At 41.9% G+C, this 27,546-nt stretch overlaps 1 protein-coding gene across 5 annotated transcripts in view; it reads right to left on the bottom strand.

The window, feature by feature from the left end:
* The window catches only part of Cttnbp2 (cortactin binding protein 2), a 154,210-nt gene that overhangs the window by 26,987 nt on the left and 99,677 nt on the right, over positions 1-27,546 (bottom strand). For all 5 annotated transcript variants that reach the window (XM_057761670.1, XM_057761636.1, XM_057761653.1 and 2 more), the window contains 6 exons: positions 20,024-20,141; positions 15,316-15,591; positions 13,366-13,461; positions 12,088-12,167; positions 4,858-4,944; positions 4,676-4,775 (listed from right to left, as the gene is read on the bottom strand). In XM_057761670.1, the coding sequence (XP_057617653.1) occupies positions 4,676-4,775; positions 4,858-4,944; positions 12,088-12,167; positions 13,366-13,461; positions 15,316-15,591; positions 20,024-20,141 (757 nt within the window). The remainder of the gene's footprint in view (positions 1-4,675; positions 4,776-4,857; positions 4,945-12,087; positions 12,168-13,365; positions 13,462-15,315; positions 15,592-20,023; positions 20,142-27,546) is intronic.

The raw sequence follows: 27,546 nt of genomic DNA, 5'->3' as shown, positions 1-27,546 counted from the left end.
GCTCTGCACTCTGTTCTCATGGTCAAATCCCCTGGGCTCCACTCCCTGCATTACCAGTGATTTTGATGAATCTCTATTCAGATGTACTGGACACTGGCACTTCCTAAACGTTCTCTGTGACAAGAAGGTCCTGCCAGGGCCTAGATCTGCTAGGGACAGAAATGAGCTGTGGAAGACAGAGAATGTGAGGGAATTCATCAGCACTGCTGACGATCATTGAAAATGTTTGAGATAAGGGATAAAGAAATGTTTCAGCCCTGTGGGAAGTCCAAGGACCACCCTCCTCCATCCAGGTCTAGTAAGGTGAGCATCCAAACTGCCTAGGCTCCCACAAAGCCAGTACGTGCAGTAGGATCAAAAACCCATTGCCATTGTTCTTGAGTTCTCAGTAGTCTTCATTGTCCATTATGTTCAGCAAGTCTGGTTTTATTACTCTTAGGGATGATGAGGTAGGGGGACTTGATGGGGGAGGGGAGGGAAATGGGAGGTGGTGGCGGGGAGAAGGCAGAAATCTTTAATAAATAATAAATAAATAAATAAATAAATAAATAAATAAAGAAAGAAAGAAAGAAAGAAAGAAAGAAAGAAATGTTTCAAGATGGGGTAAAGAGGATTTGACTCCTGCTTTTAGGTCTCATTCAGTGTCAGGAGAGTTGCAAGAAAGAAACAAAGAGAAAAGAAACAAGCTTTCTAACTGATGTGCTGAAGGCAAAAGAAGAGGCCTCTACCAAGGCCCAGAAAAGTAGAAGAGCATCAGGAGACAAAACAGTAAGTCCACCTTCCACTGCAAAAGACAACTTTGCATTTCCCACCAAAGAAGAGGCTGTATAGTTAATCGGGGCAGTGAGCACACGGCCATTACTGTACTGGGAAAGTGAATAAGATGATGGGGTGTAAGGTCTAATGTTTCCGAACTGAGGAGCAGCAGCCGTGGAAGAGAGATAAAGAGGGAGAAAGGAGGTGGAATCACACTGGCAAGAAACGGAACTTGTAGATGTGCAAGAAGGACTCCCAGGAAAAGACAGGTTCATTTTCTTGATCCACTAGGAGAGATTGCAATGCTGATTTAATTTACATCTGACTCTCAACATTAAGGGTGAGTGTTGCTGCTCATAGGTGTCTCCCTCATCTACGCCCATCTTGGTCTGTATGAGGTCCCATCAAGGTGGTGGGGGTACCATTGGTGAAAAGTGTCTTTAACATTGCTGGCCGTCTAGCCCCTGTCTTCTCTCTGTGACCACTTTCCTTCATCCATCTCTCTGTGATCACTTTCCTTCGTCCATTGTGTGCCAAGTTGGTTTCTCAGAGAAACAGCACGTACCTAGCTCAGAACACTTAGCGCAGTTGCATATCTAAATGTTCATGATTCTCAGAAGAGAGTGAGAACTCCTTACCAAAGCTTGAGTTTGAAGGTTTTCCAGCCTGGCAGATTTCTAGAGACAAGAATGAAAACCACTCACGCATTTTATTTCTGGCTGTGGACTCCTTTTATCCTGGAGCTTGAAATCCGACCCTCTGAGACCCCTGTGCTCTATGCTACTTCAAAGCTCATTTCTGAGACTATTCTTTATATCTTCCGAACGTAGACTGCCCCAGCCCCGTTCCTCTCCTGTAGAGACTGGCCATCTTAATTGGATACTGGGGTTCAGATCTAAGCCTCTGCTCGGGATAACTTTGAATTAAAATCGTACATGGTTGTTTCAACAGCAGCATTGCTTAGTCTGAAAATAGCATGCCACAATTGTCACTAAACCCCAAGTTTATAATCGGACTGAAAATAACCCCTTTGTACACCGCCTACTCCAGTCCCTATAGGGATAATGCTCTGGTGGGACAAAGTGGGAACTGACTGCAGGCAAGGCCTTCAAAGAGTCTCTGGTGATGCAGGCCCAATGAGATAGATTCATTTACAGAGACTTTGATTAGCATATTCATCTACCATTACTACAGTAATATTCAGTTCTTTACTTCTAAACAGGAGAGTTCTCCAAGGAATTCAAAGTGTTACTTGAAAATACTGATCTAGCCTTTCAGTTTTTCTTTGTTCCCCACATTGTGTCACATAGAATTTAAAACCCCATTTGTCTCCATGACCCCGCTTCATACCTTGCACTGCAGAGGAACCTGAGCCAGCCGCAATACGTATTCACACCCTCCCAGCAAACAACAGAGTCATGGGATGTGCCTCTCCCGAAAGGTAAAACGAAAAGGAAAATGTCATCGTGAACGACATGACACAAGTGATTAACGCGACTCTCCGAGCCCCTTCATGCTTCCTGGAGCTCTTTTGTTCTTACTCCTTCCTTCACTGGCTCCATTTTATTCTCCATGTAAGTTTTGGATTCTTAAAGCCAAGTTTAATCAGCTTCTGCCCCTCTTGCTTCTTCTGTTCTTCTGCTCTTTTATTCATTCTTTGTGGCTGTCTTTACATTTTACCTCTTAGACACGTAGACAAGAATAAATACATGCATAGCTTGGTGGAAGATAAAATTCACCATTCCAATGCTGGTCAAGTCCAAGGGACTTGTCTAAGGTTAAGACCCATTAGCACACCGAACATCTGTGAGAAATCAGTGTGTGCCTCTATAATGACATCTGATCACTTGCACTTCTTGATAAAAAGGCAACAGTGCAGTTGACAGACAAGACTTATAACCCTATTATTCTGAAAGCTAGGGTACAACAGGCTAGGGAGCCTTTTTAGCTGTATAGATCCACCTTCCCTTCCCCTGAGGCCTTCTATCAGCGCCTCCCCCACCAAAAGATTCTTCCTGGATATCTCTTTCTGCATAAAGAAAGCACAGACACCCATAGGCCCATAAACCCTTGGGGCTCACTGGATATGCCTTGTATTGCTCAGAAGTCATGGTAGCCCCACCTACTCCACAGAGGTGCATTCCACACCACCTCCTTACTGGCCATTAGTCAAACGCAGTGAGTCCTAAGGAAAGAATGAACAGGGGAAGGGAGTTGTAAGCATCCAGAGAAATAGGCATAAGATGACATGCCAGACACAATGTTCTTGACATAGCATTCTAAGAATTTCAATTTCTATTCTTGAGTCTTTAGAGTGTAATACCAGGAAGAACTTATGAAAGTTTTTGTCTCCTAGAGTGGTTCTCTGAGGAGGATATGATGAAGCAGCAGCAGCAAGGAAAATGAAGAGGGCTGATGAGGCCACAGAGCCACCTAAGCAAGAGATGATGGGGCAGGGAGGGGGTATAGAGAACAGCAGCAGCAGTAGCAAGAGCAGATTTGGCAGATTTAGAGCCTGGAGAGAAAGGCCACAGAGGGACTCAAAGTACTCGTGTCACTTTGTACACGACAGTCACTGTAGTCAAAGGCATAGCAGACAAATATCACCATTTTGATCTTTACTTTGCTATTAAAAATTGGAGAAAACTGTTGATCCTTATAGGTTGCTAAACCAAATACAGAATTTCTTTCTGTATTTGTTATTGCCGTGGCATCCCTGGAGAGAACCCACAACATCATCTCAAGTGCTTTCCAGATTACTAAGCAGGGACACTGAATGATCAGTTACAAAGATAATTTAAGTATAGGGCATGCAAGAGTAGAAACTAGCAAATGTTATCTATGTTTGAAATCATATGTAAGAAAATAGTGTTCTATATTTATTTCTTGGTTTCTGGTGCAGCGGACAGACACTAACATTCTAGAAGATTTTCCTTTTTCCAAGGGGTGCTTCGAGGCTGAAAGAAGCCTTAATTGGTCTCCAAATTTGTTTTTAACTTTATTTCACGACTTAAAAACTGAAGGTGGTTTCTATCCCCCTCAGTTTGGTCTATAGTTGAGTCCTGAGCCATGGGGTAACACCGTTCATCACAGCTCCAAAGACAAGGAAGAGCCCTCTCTATTCATAAGCACAATGTCCCAACTTCTCCTCTCTGAATCTCACAATTTCTCCCCCAGTTATGCCTGTGGCTAGACCGCCTTGGCACCGAGGTTGAGCCCATTTCAGCTTTGTGTCACAGCTGTGCCCTGCAGGGTTACGTTGACCGCATATGTGGTGAACCTGGGGTGTCAAGCGGTGAAAGGCCTCATGAATAATTCATCTTAAATGTTTACATGTGGTTCTGCTACCCTATTTGTGGGAACAGATACAGTGAGAACTACTTGAGGAGCACTGTTGTAGAGATGCTATGAGCTAATTGGTGTGGGTAATGTATTTAAAAAATGCTAATCAATGACACACCAATGGTCAGACAGAAGTTACTCCACGTATGAGGATGATGAATACAGCATTGCAGGAAATGTGTGAATGGCAAAGTTTACTGCACATCAATCTCTTTGGCTGTATCACCTTGCAGCAGCAATTCTAGGTGATATCAAAATGCAATATGCAATCCTACTAAGGGGAGCAGCTTCCATTACCTCTTCTCTTGCTATACTACTGTAGACAGCCAAATCATATGTTAGAACAGCCAGTGGTTTATAAAAATAAAGAAGAAAACTCAAGATGACCAATTAGCACAAGGGCATTGACAGAAATATTGTTTAATTGTTCACTTGGGTTTCCAATTTTCATGTCAATTTTTAGTTTCATCAACAGGAAGAAAGTAAAAAGCAGCACAACTATAAAGATTTCCCCGGAATGGCTCAGTGAAGATCATGCCTTTGAGTTACCACACGCCAGTTCTCTGCAAGGCCTTACCGCTACTGATGAACACGTCAACTAGCTGCTCCTTGGAGAAGCCTGGATCCACCTCGGCTCTCACTATTTCACAGGGGAATCCTGCAGCCATCTGTCTGTGCTGTGATGACAAAGCAGGGACATCAACTCTATATTCTTCCCAGTCTTCAAAGAAAATGAAATGGTGTGAAAATACACAATACCTTCATGCAGAGGGCAAGCTGATGTGCTATGTAGTCTTGCAAACTTCCTTCCGGGCCATGGAAAATGACATTATGATATTGCTCAACCTGTTCCAAACCAAGAAGCAGCCCAGGTGAAGATGCTAGTTTGACAAGGGAAAAAGTGGTACCCAAAGACAGAATTCCCAATAATCCTTAAGCATCCAAAAGAATAAAGCTATCTAAGTTTAGCAGTATTTACTAGGCATGTGAAGTCTTTTAAAACTTGAACTGTGCCTCCCCTCCCCCAGAAACTAGGACATGCTCACAGAAGCTACACAATATATTGAGGGTAGGGGGATGCACAAGGATTGCCGGCAAGGTGTCACCCTACAGACTATAAAGGTCATTCTTCAGGGTCCCCTTATTGGCAAGCTTGGGACTGGGTGCTACAGTATGAAAGACAATGTTTCTGCTAGCCATGAGTAAATTTTCTCTGAAGTTAAATAGTATTCTGCTATGGGTAAGCCTTTAGTAAGAACTTACTAAGCCTCACGTAAGGCACAATGGTGGCTATAACTGCCAAGGGGGCGGAAGGATCTAATCTAAAAACCATAGGATGAACACAGCACTGGCAAGGCTGATTCCTGCGGTGGTGGTGGCCAATCAAGCTAATGGCAGACATGCAGGCAAGGACCAATACTAAGGCAGGGACTTCTCCAGAAACAGGAGAGACTATTCTAGGAAGTACAGCTGAGGTTGAGGTGTTACAGTACTGTAAGAATCCTGGAAAAAGTTATAATCGAAGAATATTACTGAGGTATAACTGTTCTCACTTGTATTTGTGACTAGAAACCCTGAAGAGTGTATGGGATTACATTAAAAATGTTGATAAGATTTGTTTAGTTATGACCTGTTTCTCCCCATCTTAAATAGAATCTACACAGTTGGGTCTTTTTATCTATCTATCTATCTGTCTGTCTGTCTGTCTGTCTATTTATGGCTTAGGAAATTTTTCTTCCATTATGTTTTTGATAATACCTACTGGCTTTCTATATTTCAAAGGATTACCAGCAATACTTCTCTCTGTTCTTCATGAAGACATCTCTCATTGTGTCCTGTCCCTGTGCCTCTAACCTGACCAAAAACAGTGTAGTGAGTTAGTCTCCTACAACACTGGATTCACTATCTCAGTTTTCCACTTTGCTGACTTGGGTGCAGACTCACTACACTGTAGCATTTTTAGTTACTTGACTAGTTCCTTACTTTGTCCAACTTCTTTCCAGTGCTGTTCTTTATCACGCTCGGTCAGATTTTACTAATTTTCTTGCATTGATTTCGGTTTCTATCTCTTTGCATTCTGGAGAGCTGCCCATATTTTTGGTCTGGTTTTTCTGTGGCTAAGATCTTGCCCCCTCATATTCCTATGCAGAAATGCTAACTGGATCTAGTGTGAAAATTAGGAAGTGATGCTTTAAGAGGTGGGCTGGTTAATTTTATGTCAAATTTGAGAAAAGCTAGAGTTATCTGAGAGGAGGGAACTTGAATGGAGAAAATGCCTCCATAAGGCCAGGCTGTAGACAACCCTGTAGGACATTTTCTTAACAGTTGAGTAACTGTAGGTCGTACTACCCCTGGGCTGGTGGTCTTGGGTTTTATACGAAAGCAGACTGAACAAGTCACAATGAATACGCCAGTAAGCAGCATCCTCCGTGGCCTCCACACCAGCGCCTGACTCCAGGTTCCTGCCCTGTTTGGGCTCTTTCCCTGACCTCCTTCACTGATGAATGGTGTCATGAAGTGTAAGCAAAATGAACGTTTCCTCCCAAACTTGTTTAGGTCATGGTGGTTCATCACGGCAATAGTAACCTTAGTTAGGACACGAGGTATCGGTGCAAAGTAGCAGAGCAAAACCCTTTGCCCCTCCTGCCATATTAGGACACAGTAAGAAGACACTACTTAGAACCAGGAAATTCTCACCCCACTGTATCTGCTGGTGATCTTATCTTGAACATTCTGGCTTCTAGAGTGTGACTACAAGTATCTGTTGTAAGCCACCTCGTCTATGACATTGTCAAAGCAGCATATTCAGAATGACAGTATTCCGCTACAGAGATAGCAGTAACATTTTATCATTGTTTACAGGCTCCAAAACTATGGGGGAAATGGCTACAAAAGGCAGGAAGTGGGTGCCATGACTGGATTCGCTTTCCTAGCTGAGGCCCCTTAGGCTCCTGTCTGTAAGTTGCTAATTATAGGATCCAGCAATGACTGCAGGATTAGCTGCCCAACAAGAGAGAAGCACACAAGGATGAACTACAGCCCCGCAGAAGTGCTCATGAGTAATGCACCTCTCAGGACTCAACACTGTCTCACGAATCTTCATCAACTTCCTGCTCAGGTGTCTCTAAATTTCCTAAGGGATATGAAAGGATTCACACTGACATAGTAGAGGAGACTTCACAGTACAGCAAAAGCTGAGCCTAGCTCCTCAGTTTTTCACTGGTGTCAATCTTGCAGTTGCTTTAATCACTGGGAACAGGAAACAGGGAACTGGGAACAAGAAAGGGGTGACAGTGTTTTCTGATTTCAGGGAGGCCTCAGAAGTGAGCCTAATACTCTAAAGGCAGCAGGGAAGTCTTGGATTCTTGCTAACAGAGTACCGCGGAATATTTATGTAAAGATGTGTTGTTATATTTGTTTATGCTGCAACTGAGCAATGGTGTGTTATGCTTTACATATAGAGACTTTTGTTCATGCTGCATTTGTTTATATAAAGATGTGTTGCTTTTTTTTTTTTTTTTGCCTTGCCTTCCTAAAGCACCTGATTGGTTTAATAAAAAGCTGAATGGCCAATTGCTAGGCAAAGAAAGGAGAGGCAGGTCTGGAAGACGGAGATAATATGTAGGAGGAGAAATCTAGGCTCAAAAAAAAAATGAACAAGAGGAGAGAAGGCAAGAAGAGGGAGGAGAGAGACATATTTGGGGCAGAAACCAGACAGACAGACACAAGAAGCAGTGGAAGTAAGATATACAGAAGGAAAGAAAAGTAAAAAGCCCTGAAGAAAAGGTAGATGGAAAGAAATGGTTAATTTAAGTTAAGAGAGCTAACCAGAAGTGAGCCTAAGCTAGGCCGAGCATTCATAACTAATAAGAAGTCTCTGTGTCATGATTTGGGAGCTGATTGGTGACCCAAAAGAAAGAGAAAATCTGGCATAATAGAGACCTCAGTTCTGTTTTTCTGAGGTTTTTATCACTTTTCAAAAATCACCTTAGTGGAAAACTGTGGACTAGAAATTGCTAGCCAGGTGCAATTCTAAACCAGAACTCCCAGCTCTCCAAATTAATCCCAAAGCACTATGAACTGCTGGACAGAAATTCTTTCACAAGGAATGGATTGTTTCACACCAGCGAAATGTGATACAGATTTCCAGATTTACTGAACATTCTACCCCTGAGATTTTCAACAGGCCTTGGAATTTAATCTTGTTTTACTTCTGAAAACAAGAGTGTTCTATTCATTATGACTCTCCTGTCAAGCTGTCTACACTTCCTGAAGGCTGATTCTGAACTCATAAAGCAGCAAAAGATCTAGCTTCAGAGATAAGCTATCTTTAACATCAACTCCTCATCTGTTCTCACATACTCGTTTCTAGGGAGCACAGGACAGGAAGCAATTCAGAGTTTATTGAAAGGGCCTTTAACTACCAAACACTCCTTATGTTTAAACTCGATGATATCCCCATGAAGTACAATAGAAGATAAACAAACACGTTTACCATGTAGGTAAAGAGAAAACAAATGCACGGAACTCCCAATGTTTGTATTTTAACACATACATTCCAGTAATAATCTCTTCTCATTTCAGGTACTATCAATTCTTTTGCTGATTTTTTTTTCTTGGATCAAATAATGTATAGGTATATTGATTATCATTTACAATCTTAAACAAACATTAATTACCAAAGGAAATTATAGTTAATCCATTGGGATTGCTATCCATATGAAAAACTTGGTCACAAAAAGCTCTTCACCCATTTTAAAGTTATCATCTCAGATTTCTCCAAATGTCAGACTCTTAAGTACAATGTCAAGTTGCAGTTCATGCTTCATGCTGCCAGCAGAGGGCTCTGCAGCTGGAAAGGGTGAGAAGTGAGCTAATACTGTTTGGGATGGCACTTGTGGGAGAAAGGTTTTTGTGCTGAAAGGAAATCTGTTTGAAAAATGAAATAAAATTCAGCTTCTAAAACTATAGCCCGAGTCACGGTCAACAACATTATTCTGCTATGGTGTGGCACTTTTGCTTATTAGTAAAGGAATGCTGGCCTCATTATCATGATTTCTAGTAATCCGTTTTGCTCTTGCATCTTTGGGTCCTAGTGGAGTAGCACATCACATGTCAATCAGGGCTTCGTGCGCACGTAGAGATTCTGGAAATGAGCAACCTGGACAATGGCCCGTCCATTCTGTCATTCCCTCCTCTCCACAATGTTTCTCCACAGAAAGGGGGTTGATACAAGATCTGTGGTCTCCATAACTGTCTCTGTGGCAACTGAGGTGCGGCTTCAGATTTGTGGTATTTTATGGAAATAGAACCATAACTTTTGTTTGGTGTTCCCATTGTCATAGACAGCCTGAGTAAGAGCTGCAGCCTAGAGAAAGTTTCAGGCCAGCTACGTTGAGACATTAAACACAAAAGAGAATGGAAAAACAAAAGGATTTTACTCTGCCAACAAAACTGGGATAGCTGTCATTTCAGCTTGGCATTTCAATTTGGCCTCTTCTGACATACAGTTTCAAAGGCATCGTTTACTGTTGTATAGGCATCCATAGTGGTCAGGGTCAACTTCATCCCGGAAACTTCCAATTTTCTCACCAGGCTCAGAATTCACCCCTAGGTATGTGTTGTGCAGATTTGAAATAGTGGACGTGTATATTATTTGATGAGAAAGATTAAAGGCTAATATCAATAATTGGTAATACTTGAAATGTGAGAAGACCTACCAAAGGGGTTAGAATGTATGCAATGATCTAGAAGTCTGTACAAATGGCATTTGGGATGTTAAAGAGAACAACAAAGCTGGATCCCTTTGCGTTTTATGATTTGGGACCATTTTCTGAGGTCCCTTTTTATAGAATAGATACAAAGACATAAAAGGAGCACAAGAGAAATTACAATTTATATGAGCAAAGTCACACAGTATACATATTAGTGGACTGAAATTATAAAAGCCAGTATTTATTCATTAGTGTCAAATAAAAAACAGTTCTCTGTTTTCTGTTGTTTTGGTTTTTTCTGTTTTGAAATAGAGTCTCACCTTTGTAAACTAGGCTGCCCTTGAATTTACAGCAATCCTCTTGCCTTAGCTTTAGCTCTGCTGTGTTTACAAAACCATCCTCCCCTGTCAGCTCACCGGTGTGTTTATCTAGTTAATGGAATAAAGTGTTGCAAAATAAAGCACAGTGGCTAGTTTTATGTCGACTCGACACAAGTTAGTCATTTGAGAGGAGAGAACCTCAATTAAGTAAATGCTTCCAAAAGAAGGCATGCCTGTACAGCAGGCATTTTCTTAATTAGCGATTCTTGGGGGAGTGCCCAACCCATTGTGGGTGGGGCCGTTCCTGGGCTGATCCTCTGGGGTTCTGAAGAAAGCAGGCTGAGCAGGCCAGTAAGCATCACTCCTGCATGGCCACTGCAGCAGCTCCTGCCTTCTGGCTCCTGCCCTCACTGCTTTCGATGATGAACTACTATATGAAACTGAGTGAAATAAACCCTTTTCCTCCCTAAATTGCTTTTGGTCACAGTGTTTCATCACAGCAACAGTAGCCCTAGTAGCCCTAACTAAGACATAAAAGCTATCAGGATATTTAAATTTGTCATAGTTTTAGATGGGAACAATTCAGCCCTTGGTTTAAACCATGCTTCCTACAGAGATGTTGGGAGGGGGAAGGAAGAGGCTGTACTTGCAGCCTGCGAATCATATTTTTAACAATCAGGGGTCCACACCCTCAGCTTTCTTTTAAGTACAGGAAAAAGCTGGAGCTCTTCCTCTTGGGCACACTTGATGTTTTGCTGGGGTGGGGGTAGGGTGGGGAGTGGAGGTGGGGGTGGGGACAAACAAAAGCCAGGAGAGAAAAGTGATGGTCTGCTTAAGTTTGACTAGCCTGCTGGTACAAGGTGGGCCCAGACTATGAGCCTAACTTTATCCATGGATGGCTTCACAAAAACATTCACTTACGTCAAATGGATGCAGCTTGTGCAAAGACTTCAGTCAAACTATCCTTAATAGTAGAGCTCTTATTATTGTCTTATCTATTCATATTCATTTCAGTAGACCTCACTCAGACATGGGGTGTCTCAGGCACCTCCAGAATTTGGGTTCCATTAGTGCCTTTGTGTATTGTTTTGCCCTCTATGTGTATGGTTCAACCTCTCTTTGCCTTACTCATTTAAAATGGAGGTAACTATCAGTCTTGCAGGGATATTATGAATAAATAAAACTTGCCATTCTATCTACATCTGTGAAGTGTGTAATGAATGCAACATATATGCTTGGCTGTTTTCTCTCTAAATCTATGGCTTTCCCTGATGATCACATTTCTCTTCCTCCTATTAGTTTCGACAGGGGACCTGATTACACACAACAGGACACACTTGCCAGCTCAGTAGGGGCATGACCTAAAATTCTGGCAACATGAGGATATGGTGGGACCTTGGAGCTGTCATCTTGGCTGTTTCCCCTCCCTAGACCTCTCACCTGCTGCAAGTTAGGTGTGTGAAAAAAACAAAACAAAACAACAACAACAACAACAACAACAAAACAAACAAACAAAAAACCTTCAGTCTTGTCTAAGCTCTAATTATTTGTTTCTGGAAAGAAGGGAAAGGAGGCCAAATCAAAATTCTAACTGGTATGAACTGGTATTTATTCAATGCTAAATTATAAAAGCTTATAATAAATTATCTTGATATACACATTTACTCCTTTCTATGTCTATGATTTAATGACACATCTTTATTAAGGGGTAGGTAATACATTCCTACCCAAGTTAAAACACTTTAGGAATTACTGGTTGTCTCTGTGGGTCAAAGAAATGGACACCTGGATACTAGTGACAGAAATCCAGGCTACTGATGGATAGTCTACCAGGGAGAAGGGTGTTGGGGAAAACAACATCATAATCACAGAAAGCAAGGTGGAGGAGGCTCACTCTTATCTACATGGACCACCTGATGGATGTCGCAATAGTGATGATGGGAGTCCCAACCTACCAGCCTGAGGTAGTTCTGCAGCATCTGAAGTGGGATCATGGATGCGTAAGTCACACTACTGAGGCAGCCTTCTTGGGGACCTATGAGAAATATACACAGTGAAGGGAAATTGGCCTTTCCTTGTTAAACAGAGATAATCAAGACACCATGCAAGCTAGAATCAAAGAAACAGGACACTTGTGGACTTTTAGGAGTGACATTCAGCAAGAAGTATCAGAGTGACGTTGATATCTGTTCACTCATTACTAAACAGCTAGTACCCCTGGGACCTACAGCTCCACAGTTAAATCTTGTCTCCCCCAAGAAAGCCCACTGACTATTTTAGCAATTATAGCTAGGCCCTCCAGAGCCCAGCTGCAACCCCGGAGCTGTTCCCCCTGGCCCCTGGGTTCTGTGATTCGCTGTTTATTAGCAAAAGTTGTCACAGATAACCAGTCTTTGCAAACCTTCAGCCTTGCCTAATGTTAATGTACAAGTTCAGGATCTCCCTTTTGTCCCCATCCCAAGTTCTACCACTCTCTGAACACATTGGTTGAATTGAAATAAGTTTTCTAGAGTGGAAACTCAACTTTTTAAAAATTGCCATAAATATAATTTATATAACAAAACTTTTAGTCAACCTTTTTTTTTTTTTAAAAAAAAGTCCATTTGTACGTGTGTAAAATACATGAAGAGATCAGCAGCCTTTTAGGATTCAGGGCTGAGAAACAGTAAACACATTATATGCTAATAACTAGGCATTACAGAAGAAAATCAGTCTGAGACTCAGTACTGTATATAAATTAGAAGTAGGCAGAAATACAGCTTAGTGGACTGCTATGACCACTGAGTGACACTAGACTTGTAATACATCACAAATACAGACATAGCCTAAAAACAGTAGATGCTTTCTCAGTATTAATGTATGCCATTATAATAATCAGACCAGGCATAGACCATAGTCGACAGTAACAGCAGACATCTCTGTTTTCACGGTCTGTCACTCCTAGCGGTATGCCAGGTTGCCTCTAGGTTGTTTCTAATAAGGGACACAATGCCGCAGGAATCTGTGAGCCAGGCAGACATAACCAAGGGTGACAGAAAGAAGACTCTGAAATCTCCCCTCCCCTTGATCAGATATTTCAGAAGAATCTAAGCAGCTCACTGTGGGGGGGTCACAGAAGCACTGTTAGGAGCACGAGGACAGCATCACTGGGGGTCAGGAACTGGTCCGGGAGCCAATTGTGAGGGAGGCATACACACTCCAGCATCACTCTGCTTTGCAATCCCATTCGTTACCTGATAAAAGCACGGTGACCTGCTCCACCTTCTTCTTCTTCATGAAGTCCCAGGGCGGCTGGGGGAAGCTCTGGCCACTTGACCATGGCATATTTCCTAGTTAAATAAAGGGAAATACAACATCAAGGAGAGCCCAAATAATGCTTCCAAAATGGCAAACACGTTATCCTCTGTGAGATGTTAAAGAATCTAGAGTTTCTGAGGTCAAGGGTCATCTAAGGGGGAATTAACTCCACAATGACATTTTTGTTAAAGTTTAAAGGGAAAGGTGCTAACTCTATGGACTTCTCAAAACAGTAGTTTATAGAAAATCTAATGAGCCAGATTATTTCCAAGATTAAGTTCTCAAAATTCTCATATTCTTAAACCACTGCCTGCTTCATGAAGTCCTGGGGACTTTGGAGAACATCTGATCTTTCACCATCTGTTCTCCAGAGATTTCCAGAACTTTTTGGTGTTGTTTCCAAATCTCAGCCCATCTATTTAAGACTATCTATCTCAGTATGACCTCAACACTTGTACAACCCTCTGCACCTCAGTTGACCTCAAGTTCCTATATTGTGGTCTCAGAAAATTCACTTGGAACATTAAATGAGCATCAATTACGGACTGGTTATAGAAAGGCACTAAGCTAAGTCCTCTGGCCACAGAACTCAGTGACTTTTGGAGCTGAAATTTTACTTAGGCATGCTGCAACTCTGTGATCTCTGTGATAAGGAGGAACATTCAGCCCTCTGGCATCCAGTTCAGAGGCACACTCCTGGGCTGCTGGGAATGTCCATTCACTGTCACCAATTTCCAGACTAGCCAGACAACAGCAGCTGCAGGGCCACTTCTTATGGAACACCCCCTTCCTGTCTTTACGTGTCAGACTTTGGCATAGAGCCTGCTCTGAGCCACACTGCTGGGAGGGGGGGAAATGTGTTCCTGAGAATCACTCATACCTTATCTTCTTAATGGAATTTTAAAATTACACAATGATAATTCCATAACAATATTTTAACTATCATGGTAATGTTGTTATAAACAACTTGCTCTCAAGCTAGGGGGAATATATTTTAATGTAAACCTGCATTTATGAGCAAGCATCAAGAAGCCCACCATGTTTTAAGCAGATACATAAAAACAATAGTAAAAAAAATGCCTTTTCTTCACTTTGACCGTTCCACTTAAACATGGTTTGGTTGGATGTGCATGCTTTCCTCTCAGAGAGCCTGTGATTTGAATCCTGGCTTCTTTGCTCATTAGTCTTGTGCCTTTTGGCAAGCCCTCCTAGTTAGTTGTGTAGTGTGGCTTTGGTGTGGACTGTTCATAAAGTGGTGAGCACAAATCTTGCAAAGTGTATTTCTCATTGATGTTAATTTGGATCAAAGGAGAAAGAAGCCAGCCAGGGGCAAGAGATGTTTTGTGAGCACTTACTGTGCTCAGAAAACAGACTTTGTCTTTTTAACTTGTCATGCCTGTCAAGTAGAAATAAGCAGTTACCACTCTGACCCATCCCATGTGGGCGCTTAGAATCTTCATTAAAGGATGTCTTTCTATTTGAGACAGCACTGGACCCTTATCATGGCGGTAAGGCTCTAGCATAGCACAACACAACGGTCGCAGCCTGAGAGCAAATCTGGAGTTATGTTCAGAAACTGTATAGGCAAGCATCTGTAGTGTGCTTAATTTCCTGCATTTACCTCAAACACAAGAGTAGTGACAAAGTTCCATCAAAGGCTTTCAAGTTATTTATTCCCTAACATTATTTGAGACATCAAAGTATTTTTATATTAGCAGGCTACATTATGTAACAGCTCGTTGTGAAGGCTCAAGCTTTTCAATACTGGCAGCTGCCACAAGCCCAGCCCGGAATGTATTTTATCAGTGAACTGTAAGGTTATGAAGCCCACAAGCATAAATAAACCCAGATGCTTAACTTTCTTTTCACTTCAAGGCTGCTTATACCTAGCGTGATGGATTGTATACTGCTGGTGCTGAGACCGATGCAGGAGTCGGTAGTGTTATTAAAAGTCCCATCTTCCAGACTCCACCATCCATCAGAAGAGATGGCTTGGAAATGATTTGTCAGAGCTTGAGTCACCGCTTTGGAAAAATCATCCCAAGATGTCTGTTTGCGGATATTTAAAGCACATATTGTGTGTTCACACTCGAAGTCATCAGAACAATTGTTGCTTGGTTGAATTTCACCCACAGAAATTCTTAAAGGTATTTTGAGAGCATCTGTTAGAAGAAGAAAGTGATGGAAGTTTATAAATAGTCTTTATAGAAAAATACCAAGCAATGCTACCAAATAAAATAAGCAGATAGGAAGGTTTTAAAAGTACATCAAAGGACAGCTATCTTATCAACATTAAACTGAGCCTTCTTTTTTTTTTATTTTTTTTTGTTTTTTTTTTTTGTTTTTCGACGCAAGGTTTCTCTGTGGTTTTGGAGCCTGTCCTGGAACTAGCTCTTGTGGACCAGGCTGGTCTCGAACTCACAGAGATCCGCCTGCCTCTGCCTCCCGAGTGCTGGGATTAAAGGCGTGCACCACCACCGCCCGGCTAAACTGAGCCTTCTTGTATTGGAGCAGATACTGGTCTCCCAGTCTCACCACGGTTTCTTTGGGAGCACATAGAGTGAACTATTTATCATTTCTGTAGTTCAGTCTTTTCTATTTTATTGATTTTTTTCCTTCAGAAAGATTCTCAGGCTATTAAAAAAAACTCAGGAAGATCGGAAACCTTTCATCTAGAGTTCTCTATACTGTCCTTATCTTTATAAACAATGTCATAGACAAGTTATGAGACAGTTCCAAAGGTCAGTAGGCTTACGAGAGTCCCCTGAGAGTCACACAGCCCTGGGTCTGAGCCTCAGACTCAGCTCTCTCGTAGCTCTGGGAGCTTGGTAAATGTCTCTGGTCTTGCTGTCCCTCAATGTCTTCCACAAAATGTGGAAAATACACAGGGAATCGTCATGGAAAATAAATGAATTTATGGTAGTAAGGACTGTAGTGAATCCGACATGGTATTACACATGAACACCAGTGAGAGGTAAGTGTTCAATGTCACAGCAGGAACTGTGACTCTTAGTGCCCAGTGAGCGATCATTCCCCTCTCAGCTCGCTTCTCACCCCAACAGCAGAGGCTTCACGTGATCTTCCCAGTCCGTATATACCAAATGCCTGGAGTTGGCACCCATGCATTTCTGTTCTCAAGAACTCAATGATGTTTACTCAAAAATCACTAGTGTTTCTTCCTAAATCTTCCATGTCTGATGTTCTCATCACGATAATTAATGCATTTTATTTAAATATTCAATACACCATTGAAATAGAAATACTTCTAGTATAAAAACAAAGTGGAAAACTTTAGAGATATTCAATGAAATTGCTGAAAATGTTTACCTAATGAGGTATAAATAAAGCAATTGTAGAAATTATAAAAAATGTAGTCATCTCTCCACAGATACTGCCTTGAGTTTACTTCCTACATATGTTCAATTGCTCAAGGACCGAAGTCATAGAGGACATAGCAAGGTTATGTTTTGTTTTATTAAGAATGCACAAAATTCAATGGGCAGAAGCTTACTAAACACTCTCACACACAGTGAGGACTTGTGAAATACGCTTTAGTTCTAAAATCACATGTTTCAGAGGACGACTGAATACGCATGCCTATAAGGTCAGTGCTACCTAGATTTGGTGTGTTATTAAAAAAAGAAAAGAAAGTTGGGATGGGGACATGAGAGCGGCTACCCAGGGTAAGTTGGGAGTGGAGATAAATATGATCAAAACACATTGGAGGCCTGTGTGAAACTCTTTAATTAAAAATCATACAAACAACAAGTAAAATCTCAATTTTAATATAATAATTCAAATATAAAACCAAATGTGTCATTTTCCTTTCTGAAATGGCTTCTCTACTTATTTACCATTACTTTACTTTCCGGTTGGCAGTGGCCTCTGATCCGCACAGAGGTGTCCGGGCTTCGCGCTCCTCCGCAGGCTCCTCTGTTTTGTCAAGGCTTTCTAATGACAGACTGTTTCACAACTATCTTCTGTCTTTTGTGCCATTCCCCCAGTGACCTCTGCTCATTTCAGGCCTTTAACTTTAAATACCTCTGACAGACTGCTGACTGTCACACATATCTAGGTCATACTTTTCCCGTGAGTTCTGCTGACTTGACACAGATATCTCAACTTCATGCTCCAAACAACTCCTGGTCTCTATTAGCCAAGTCAGCTTCACCCTTGATAGCCTTCCCTGTTGGGTGGTTGCTCAGGCAGATCCCTTAGAAGGAGCTATCATTTCCCTCTTTTCTACTCTACATCTTGTTCATCACAGTGTTCTTATGACCCTTCATTCTGGATCTTTGGATCCCATGCGCCTTCTCATGGGTCCATCTGCTGTAATCATCAACATGACCCATGATTTTTACCATTCTATTGAAAGATTTATGTTTTGACAGCCATCCTTGATTTTGTACATGACTCTGTACACTCTATTCTCAACAAAGTAGCTGGTGAAAGCTACCACTCATACCATCTGCTATTCTCTAGTTATGAGAAGTCCTTATGATGAGTGTTTAGCTTCATTTCTGTTGCTGTGACAACAAGGGGAGGAAACGGTTTTCTGATTTACAATTCCATATTATACTTCTTATTCTCTGCAGAGTCAACATGGAAACTCATGCTAACATCCACAGTCAAGAATAAAAAAATAATAAATGCACAGATTCTTGTTTGTTTTTCTTTTTCTGCTCTACCTAGAGTTTTCCTTCCTTATACTGTTTAGGACCTTCTGCCTAGGGAATAGTGCTGCCCACAATGGGTTGAGTTATCTTATATCAACTAACAATCAAGACAATCCCCCACCACAGGCATGCATATAGTCTGACTTGATCTAGATAATTCCTCATACAGACTCTCTCCCCAAATCTGCTAGCTACAACAATAGTCAAACTGAGACAATACACTTATTGGGTGCAATACAGGCAATGCCTATTTTGAATACACCCATGAATTCATAGTCACTGTGGCTGTCTAGATAAGACCTGCACAAGAACAAACCAGTCAACAGTCCATCATCTGTGGAGGAGGGACTTACGAGAACCCACTCCTAGCTGAAGAGCTTTGGTATCAAATTACTTTCTGATATAGAGCCCACTCCACAGGAGAAAATATACAGCTAATGCTATAAATCTGACTAAGAAGCCTTAGGAAACTCATAGTCTCCAGGAGTGAACCTATTATTTTGCTAAATGGACCTTGGAATTTTTATCTCTATACCCACAAATTAGTGTGCATCTCAGACCATACTGGAGAATTTTCTTTATGCAGAGGTCAAAACAAGTCAATGCAGAACTTACTCCTGGTCAAAGTCAAAAGAATGATTGTCTTTGGAGTGCTTAATCATAATGGGTCATTTTTTTTTGTCATTCTTCTTTTCAGACCCATAGAAGAGAGAAGGAAAATATAAGATCCAGAAGTCAAAGGTCAAGGAGGACCACAGCAAAAGGGTCTTCTGAACATGACAGGACTGTCACACTCATGAATTCACAGTGGCTGCCTGGGTAATACCCACACAAATGCAAGCCAGTCAACATTCCATCATCTATGGAGGAGGGGCTTATGGGCACCCATCCCTAGCTGAGGACCTTTAGAAAGTTGCTTCAGGAGGGAAAGTCAGTTTTCTTTAAGGATGTGGTTGGTCTCTGGTAGGTCAAACATGGTCTGGTGGTGTTACATGCCTGTGTACACGTGGGCAGCACATATTACACCATGCAGATTTTTAAGTTGGGAGAGGGGTTCAGGAGCAGGGCTGGGATCTGGGATACACATCACACACAGCTCTGATGGTTGGCACCTATTACCACTCTGGAGGTGGAGGCAAGAAGATCACTGAGTCTGAAGGTAGTCTGGTATACACACTGAGTTTCAGGGTAGGGAATGCTACATAGAGAAGCTCTGCAAGGAAGAAAAGGAGAAACAAAGGAAGGGAAGGAGGGAAAGAGGGACAGAGGAAGAAAGCAGCAAGGGAGGGAATGGCTCCATATCTGAGTGTATTATTAGAGATGAGAGCATTATTTTAGATGTGAAAATTTTGCTTATCCTAAAGAGTAATTATTGAAACAATTTGCTTAATGGCCAGGTTGAGAGATAATAGATATGTTACAATATTTTCTATGAACTTGTATTCTATATTCATAAGCCTATAGGGGAACTTTTCATAAAATGTACTGAAGATCATTTACTTGGAGAGCTGGAGGGGATCCATGAGATCATCAGTTATCTGCAAAGACTGGTAGGTAACCAAGTGTTAGGAGGCGACCCTCTTGCCAGGCTCATAAGAGAAGCTGATGCAGAGCACACAGTGGGGATTCCTCACCTGGTGGGCTAAAGTCTCCAGAGAAACTTGGGGAGGGGGTGGGGCAATCATTTAGGTCGTTCTCTTGGGTTAGCCAATAAAATCTAAGAGCTAGCACTATTTGTATGGCACAGGACTTTTGAAAACTTATTTTACTTGAGGGAAAAAGTGATGACATAATCAAAAGTGTTTCTGCTCTAACTAAGGCTCAGGGGGTGAGTTCCTTAGAGCTGTGCCGACATCTCTCACAGCGCCCTAGAGGCCCCCGCGGTGTGCAAGCATGACCAGGCTGGAATATCACTCACTCAGATTCTCCAGCAAATGCTTGCAGTCATCAGTGGCAACATCATGCACAGTCCGGTTGCACTTGTCTCTCCTTTCCGGCTCCAGTCCTCCATGCCTACACAAGATTTCTAGGCAGTTCTGTAAAGACAAGAGTGCTGTTATAGCCATGCCCAAGTCAACGAACGTGAGTGCAAAACCCAAGAGAGAAAGTCAGTCGCCTGTGGCTAGCTGATGAAAAACTCATGTCAGAGGCTGGGCCTGGAGGCACATCCTATAATACCCATACTTGGAGGTGGAGACAGGAACGTTAAGAGTTTGGGATCTGTCTGGGATATATATGGCTTGACATGGTCTTGCCCTTACCTATCACGGTATAAGCCATCCTCAGCTATGCAGAGAGATGGCCAGAGAGAAAAGAACAAAAGAAAAACAAACACAAATGAAACAAAAATGGAGGTGAAGGTGGCTCAGCCAGTTGAGGCACCAGCTGCCAAGCTTGATGATATGGGTTCCACCCTCAAGACTTTCCTGGTGGAATTAGAGAATCCGCTCTCAAAGCTGTCCTCTGACCGCCACACGTGCATGCGCGCTCACTGAGCAGTTGTTTTACAGAGTGAAATAAAGAATGAAATCACTTCAGCAGACCAGAGCCCTCTCATAACACTTGGCAATACAAAACAGAAAGACTTTTGCTTCGGTTGGCTGCTTCTTATTGCCTCCTGGTAGGGTATTATTATTTTTTATAAGAATAATGAGAACACCATGTGCGCCAGAAACTGGAAGGCAAACTAGGCATTATTCTTCCTAATATTCCTTTCAAAGGCAGGCAAGCAAACAGAAAAGTATATAGACAAACAGGACAGGCAGACAGACAGACAGACAGACAGACAGACACACACACACACACACACACACACATACATTTAGATATACCAGAGATGACTCTGCACGTTTGAGTTACAGGAACTGAAATTTCTGTACCTGTGAAGTTTTTCCCTCTTTCTCTTCTTCCTGTAGTACTGAGGATGAAGTCTTGGGCTTGTATAGGGCAGCAAGCACCTTCCCCACCCCCAGCCCTTGGATCTCATAGTCTGTCAGGCAGTGCGCATCCAATCACTCTGCAGCAACGCCAATCAGACATTCACCAAAGCCTTCTCTACTTGGTGTAGAGCTTACTATTTGGTTTGCTAGTTGTAGTCAAATGGTCTCCTTGCAATACAACATTCCCACAAAGGACGCACTGCTGTGTATCGTGGAAACACGGCTGCAAAGTGAATCTAATTTGAAAGGAACCTTTTGGCGTTGCATGCTCCTTCTCAACCTTTAGCTACCCCACCTCCATAACTATCTTCTGACTTTTACCATTAGTGATTGCTCCAGCTTATCTTTAAATTCAGCATAAATGGCTGCAGGTACACTTTTACATTTAGCTTATTCAAAATAACTTCTAATATTCATCCGTATATTACTAGTCAAAATTGAACTTGACTTAAAAAAGTACTAGAGTATGGTCCTGGACATAAGCATGCCACAAATGATTCATGCCATCCCTGTTGATGCACATTTGGGGTCTGCCTTGGACTTTCCAGGGAGTGTTCCATGGTGCACAGTTGAGGGTGTATCCACTAGCACCAGGCTGCTGCAGAACAGGTCAAGCGTCTGTGCTGTATTAGGACACACTGCAAGCACTGCTCACAGTGGCTGTACCGACTTACACTCCCAAGAAGAGCATGTGCGAGTTCCAGTTGCTTCCTGTTGCCTCCAAAGTTCAGTTTTTTAAATACAATAATGAGTGCACGAATTCAGGGAATTTCTAGGAACCAGCAAGAAAAGCAAAAAGGAAGTTGGAACTACCAATTAACATGAAATGTGACCAGAAGCCTTGCTGATCTGAGAGCAGAGGTGACATAGAGGGTCCTTTTACGTGTTCATGGGATGCAAGGTGAGACCTACAAACTGGAGGAGCTCTGTTAGGAGACCCTTAAGTGAAGAAATTCTGCTTGCCTTCAAAGAAATATACTGGGACATTCACTTCTCTCTGCTGGTTCTTGCTTAGGTTGGAGGGACCATATCATCAAAGTCTGGCTGTCATGGGTCTATGGATCAGCCTTAGAAAACCACTAAGCTAAATTAACTGAGAGGAACACCTATTTTATAAACTAGTTATCGAGTTATTATTTATAAAACTACTGTAAAAGCCAGTTAAGTGAATAGGATAGTCAATAAGAAACTAAGATAATACGAGCTGAGACATTACTCAACTAGGTTTCAATAGAATACAAAATGGGAACAAAATTTTGCAAAGTCCAGGATCACAATAGGTTTTTAAAAACCACAATTATTCTGTAATTAGTACTTGTGGCAAAGATAGCAAAAGCTGAAGCACCTGGATACACGCTATTGGATACAATCATATTTAAAAGCATCACATGGCCTTTATAACATTCCTGCTTTAACTTCCTTATGTGTTTCAAATAATATCTTGGGTAAGACTGCCACGTGACTCAGACAAAAGTTGCAGAGTCCTTTGATGCTTGGCATGAACTAAGCTTCCGTGTTTATTAGCAGCTGTAATTTATTACAGTCATTGTCAGTTAGAAAACATCCTAGTTAGCTAGTTGATAAGGTATCAGTGCACACAGCAAATATTAGTCTAAAGATAATTTAGGTGATGTAACCTTTAAATTACTTTTTTTAATGCTAGAAATTTGCAAGTCTCTCAAATTAAGTTTCTTTGATTCCTCACCTTCAAAGTGGGTTGTTTCTAGTTGGCATTATGTGCACGTAGGGCAGAGAGACGTAATATAACCAGTGCTGCCCTTTACTTTAAGGGAGCTTGGAAGATGTGTTCATGAGGATAGGCATTCAAACACTGTTACATGCCCAATCTTATGCTGGTGTGCAGGCCTCATGGGAAACACAAACTACATGAAGACTGACTCAGAAGGTCCTTCCCAACAACTACAGCTACTATATAACATTTGAACACATGCTGATGTCCAGGCAGTTTCAGACACTTTGCAAGAATAGTCATGAATCACGCAATTTTCTGAAAAATGTATTATTATATCATTCATGCCACCCAAACATCCCAGACTGCACTTTCATATACTGAGATGGCTGAATGTCACTAGGTAGTATAATTTTATTGCCGTCATCATGTATTTTATGAATCAATGACTGAAATATTGTTATGTGGTGTGTGGTTGACATATTGTTAATATAAATATCAAAACACACACATATGAAGCGCTATACCAGGCACTATGTTAAGGTTGCAGGTTCTGAGGATAAACAAGGAACCAGTTCCATGTATCATGGAGAGGAAAAAAGGAACCATAAAGAGTTTGATAGGGGCTGGGAAATATCTCAGCAACAAAGAATGTTCCTAGCAAGTATGAGGACCTTTTAGATCTCCAAGACCCGTCTAAAGATGGATATGGGAGTATGCATCCCAGCACTCCTAGAGTAAGGAGGGAGGCAGAGCCAGGCACTCACTGGCATCTCAGTCAAACTGGTGTAGGCAGTGACTAGTAAGAGAGTATCTCTAAAAAGGCAGAAGGCTATGACCAACTCCTGAAGTTGGGCTTTGATGCCTGCATGCATTAATGTCATGTATGGATCCACACTCATGCACATGAACACACATACACACACAATGTACAGATACAGACAATTTCTTTTATGTTACATATGAAGAAAAGTAAGAAGAAAGGGCTGACATGCTAGATTACTGTAACAAATACTCAACAGAAACACTTAAAAAGAACAAAAGCTTGCTTGCAATTAGTTTCAGAAATTCCCATTCTTGGTCAGTTGCTTGTGTTGCTTTGGGCTTTTCATTAGGTGACTGAAAATGGCAGGGGCACAAGGGAGAACAGAACTAAGAATCTTATGTTGACTGGGAAGCACAGAAAAGAAACAGAAAGGGTCAGGGTCCCAATATCCCCTTCAAAACAATAATCCTGTATGTCCAGAGGATTCCTAACTAGGTCCCACTTCATAAAGCTTTCACTGCCTTTGGGAAACACTTGCTTAAAACACAGCAAGAGAGCTATACCTGAGACAGCAGGGAATTTTCACTTTACAGAAAAGTAGGAAGAAAGAAAAATGGAGAAAATGTCTACCTTTCCAAGCCTCCATGAGGGGAGGAATAAAAAGGAGGCATGCTGTGATAGAGTTTCTGGAAGTGAGCAGCATGTCCGACCCAGGCGACTAGACGAACTAGTTTAAACTGGAGTCTTCTGGAGATGCATCTGCTATCACAGAGATCTACACCCTGGTGTCTTGGGCTTCATTTTCACCCACATTCCATTTGTCAGAATGGAATCTTCATTTCTGACCATGAGCCCAGAGCAAAATGTAGGGATTCATGATCACAGAGAATGAACAGAAGAGATGCAAGAATGGTGTGAAATCTCTTCCACCGTCATTTAAGGAGCGTTCAGAAGCAAGGGACCAGTGCCAAGGAGACAGCATACAAACCCCAAGTTCAAAGTGTTAGAGATAAAATCAAATTCCTGGCAGAGATGCAGAACTTGTAAAGGATCAGAGGGGAAGAAAGAAAGAAAGAAAAAAAGAAAAGAAGGAAGGAAGGAAGAAAGGAAGGAAAGAAAGAAGGAAGAAAAGGTTTAAATGCCCAGCTAAGTGCTGAGAACAGTCTTTGGGCGAGGGTGTGTCCACTATCCTGCAGGCAGGGGAGGCAGAAACTATTAAGATAGACACACTGGCATAAGCAAGTAGGTAGACGTAGGTGTGAACTGGTTAAAACAGAATTGTCAGAAGGCAGCTATAAGGCTGCGCGCTAAGCAGCATGGGTGCTCCTCCACAGTCATGGGGCTGTGTGCAGGAAGGAAAATGCTATGATCAGCTCTGTTTGAAAAGCTGATGGATGCATGGGAGATAGATATCGGAAAGGAAGAGAGCGAGGAAACAATGTTCTAAGAGGACTGTATTTGTTCAGTCAGTCATTGGTTCAGGAAACTGATTCTTCTGAACCAGATTCCCTGCTAGGAACAGTACACGCAAAGATGAAGAAGAAATGTGTCTAGAAGATTAAGAAGGGAGAGATACATGCAAACAATTACTGCACAGACTATGTAAGGGAAATGTGAGCAGGTAGGTGCCTTGAAAACACCCTACTTCTGAGTCTGAAATGTCTACCCAGATATTTTCCAGGCAACAAAGGTCAGGACTTATGAGGATGGCATTTGAGACTATGGGGACAGTAGCTGTGAAGCCAGGGAGAGGCTGGTCAGGCATGTGGGTTACATACAGCACCCACTAGGAAAGGTGACATATGCTTGCAGTCTGAGGCCAGTGAGAAGGTGCTTAACCATTGTTTCAGGAAATCCTACTCGAGGGTGACAGAGCCATAAATGGATAGGAAGCGAGTAAGTTATATTTAGCCATAAATGGGTATGAAGTAAGTATCACCATATTTAGCTGTTAGGTAGGTCCTACCCATGGCCACATAAAGAAAGTGGAGACGGCAAAAGAGTCCAGACTGCATCAAAAGGGCAGATGAGAAGACACAAGGACAGGATGTATGGAGTACGTGAGGAAGCAAATAATCAAAGTTAATTTACTAAGACATAAAACCTAGAGCTGTGCTGGTAATTTGAACTCGTGGAGTAAGGAAAATGGACAGGTAAACAGAGAAGCCTGGTACTGCTTTCAGCTCAGGAAAGTGAAGAGGTGAGCAGACAGAGCTGCCACCATGGTGAATCAAAAGGAAACGTGTTCATCCTCAAGGCTGCCATGTACACCTCTGTGCTGAGATGTTTGAAGAGTGAATGCCTGCAATTAACTGTTCCACCAGGGATCAAAAGCATAAACAAGACTGTACTGGGCAAACAGAATGTTTGGAGATGCACAGAGATGTGCTGAGAGCTTTGAATAACTTTCCTGAACAGTCTCGGAATATTTAGTAGTCATAAAGGCAAGGTTCTGAACCGATAGACTCTATTTGTGAGATGTCAATGAAGACAGTACAGAGTGAGAGTGGAAAGGTGTTTAAAGTCACACACGTGACATCTGCAAGTAGATGAGCCCCCAGTTCCACATTTTGGGTGAGGGATTGAGCTTGGTTATAGTGATGTTTATTGTCCCCGTTATGTTTCTGCCAGTCAATCATTGTGGCCACAAATAAGCAAGCATTTGTTTGACCTTCACCTAATGCTCTGGAATGAAAACTTAAGAGAATCCTTCCCTTTGTTTACATGTAGTATGACATTAATCTTTTTCACTAAAAATTAAGGGGAAAAGAAAATAATCACAGAAGATAAAAATAAAGAGATTTCAGGGCTGGAGAGAAGGTTCACTGCTAAAAACTCTTACTGCTCTTGGAGAGGGACTGAGCCCAGATCCCTGCACCCATGCCGGGCAGCTCACAACATTCTGAAACTCCAGGCTGCTGGCGGATCTGAAGTCTCTGCTTCCACGAGCGCCTGTTCTCATGTGCACATTCCCACACACACACACATGTTCACATAATTAAAATGATAGATTTCTATTTATTCCAAATAACATCTGGTTCTCTTGGTTTTGTGCCTCCTAGATACTTTGTTTGACTTTCCCTTCTTTAAACCTGTTGTACAATTCTATCCAGTAAGGAAAAATTCCAGTGATCTCTACTTTGCAGCTAAGACCTAAGTGAGAAAAATACAAATCTTGGGTCCCCTACAAACTTTTCTGTACGTTCACACCTCATCCTGGCCACCTGAAGAACAGCAGTGGTTGCTAAAAGATAAAAGAAAATGTCAGATATTCCTAGGGCTGAAAGCCTGGCGAAGTCACAGACCACGATCCTATCCTAGTGTAAGGATACCTTAGAGACGGAGTAGGTGAGCCACTGCCTGTCCAGAGGGCACTGAGGCTGCCTAAACATGACTTCTGGGATGCTGGAAAGAAAAGTCTACAGGACAGGTCCAGAAGTCTAACATGAAGTCTGTGATTAGTTACTGTAGAAAACACAGTGGGAATGAAGAACCAGAGGAACTTGTTAATACAATACAAACAAAACAAGGAGGAAGCACCAAAATGGATCCTGGGAATTGCTAGAGCATAGTCAGAGGGGAAGCAAGGATGGGTGCGGTATTAGAAGTCCAGGAGAAAGAGGGTTTCACGAATTCTAAAACTATTAAACAAGGTAGGGGAGCCTCAGATGAGTGGAAGTGATAGGAAGCCACAGACTTGGAGGCAGATGAATTAAAAGTCTGACTGACCCACAGAAGACTTTCACACAATCCCCTAACAGAAAATGCTTTTGGGAAACTAGCCATGGTGGCCATATATGTAACCCCAACACATGGGAGGATAGAACTCCCAGATATCTGTGAGTTTAAGGTTAGCCTGGGCTATACATGCCGTTCTAGAACAATCTGAATTTTAGAAGAGACCATATCTCACACAAGCCACCACCAACAAGAAAAAGAACAAAAAGATAAAACAAACAAACAAACAAAAAAAAAAAAACCAGAACGATAGATAAATGAATAAACAAGATTTGTCTGGGAACAAAAGCTTTTATCAGTGATAGAGA

The sequence above is a fragment of the Chionomys nivalis genome, chromosome 1 (genome assembly GCF_950005125.1).
Source record: "Chionomys nivalis chromosome 1, mChiNiv1.1, whole genome shotgun sequence".
NCBI classification, from domain to species: domain Eukaryota; kingdom Metazoa; phylum Chordata; class Mammalia; order Rodentia; family Cricetidae; genus Chionomys; species Chionomys nivalis.
This window is presented reverse-complemented; position numbering and strand designations above follow the sequence as displayed.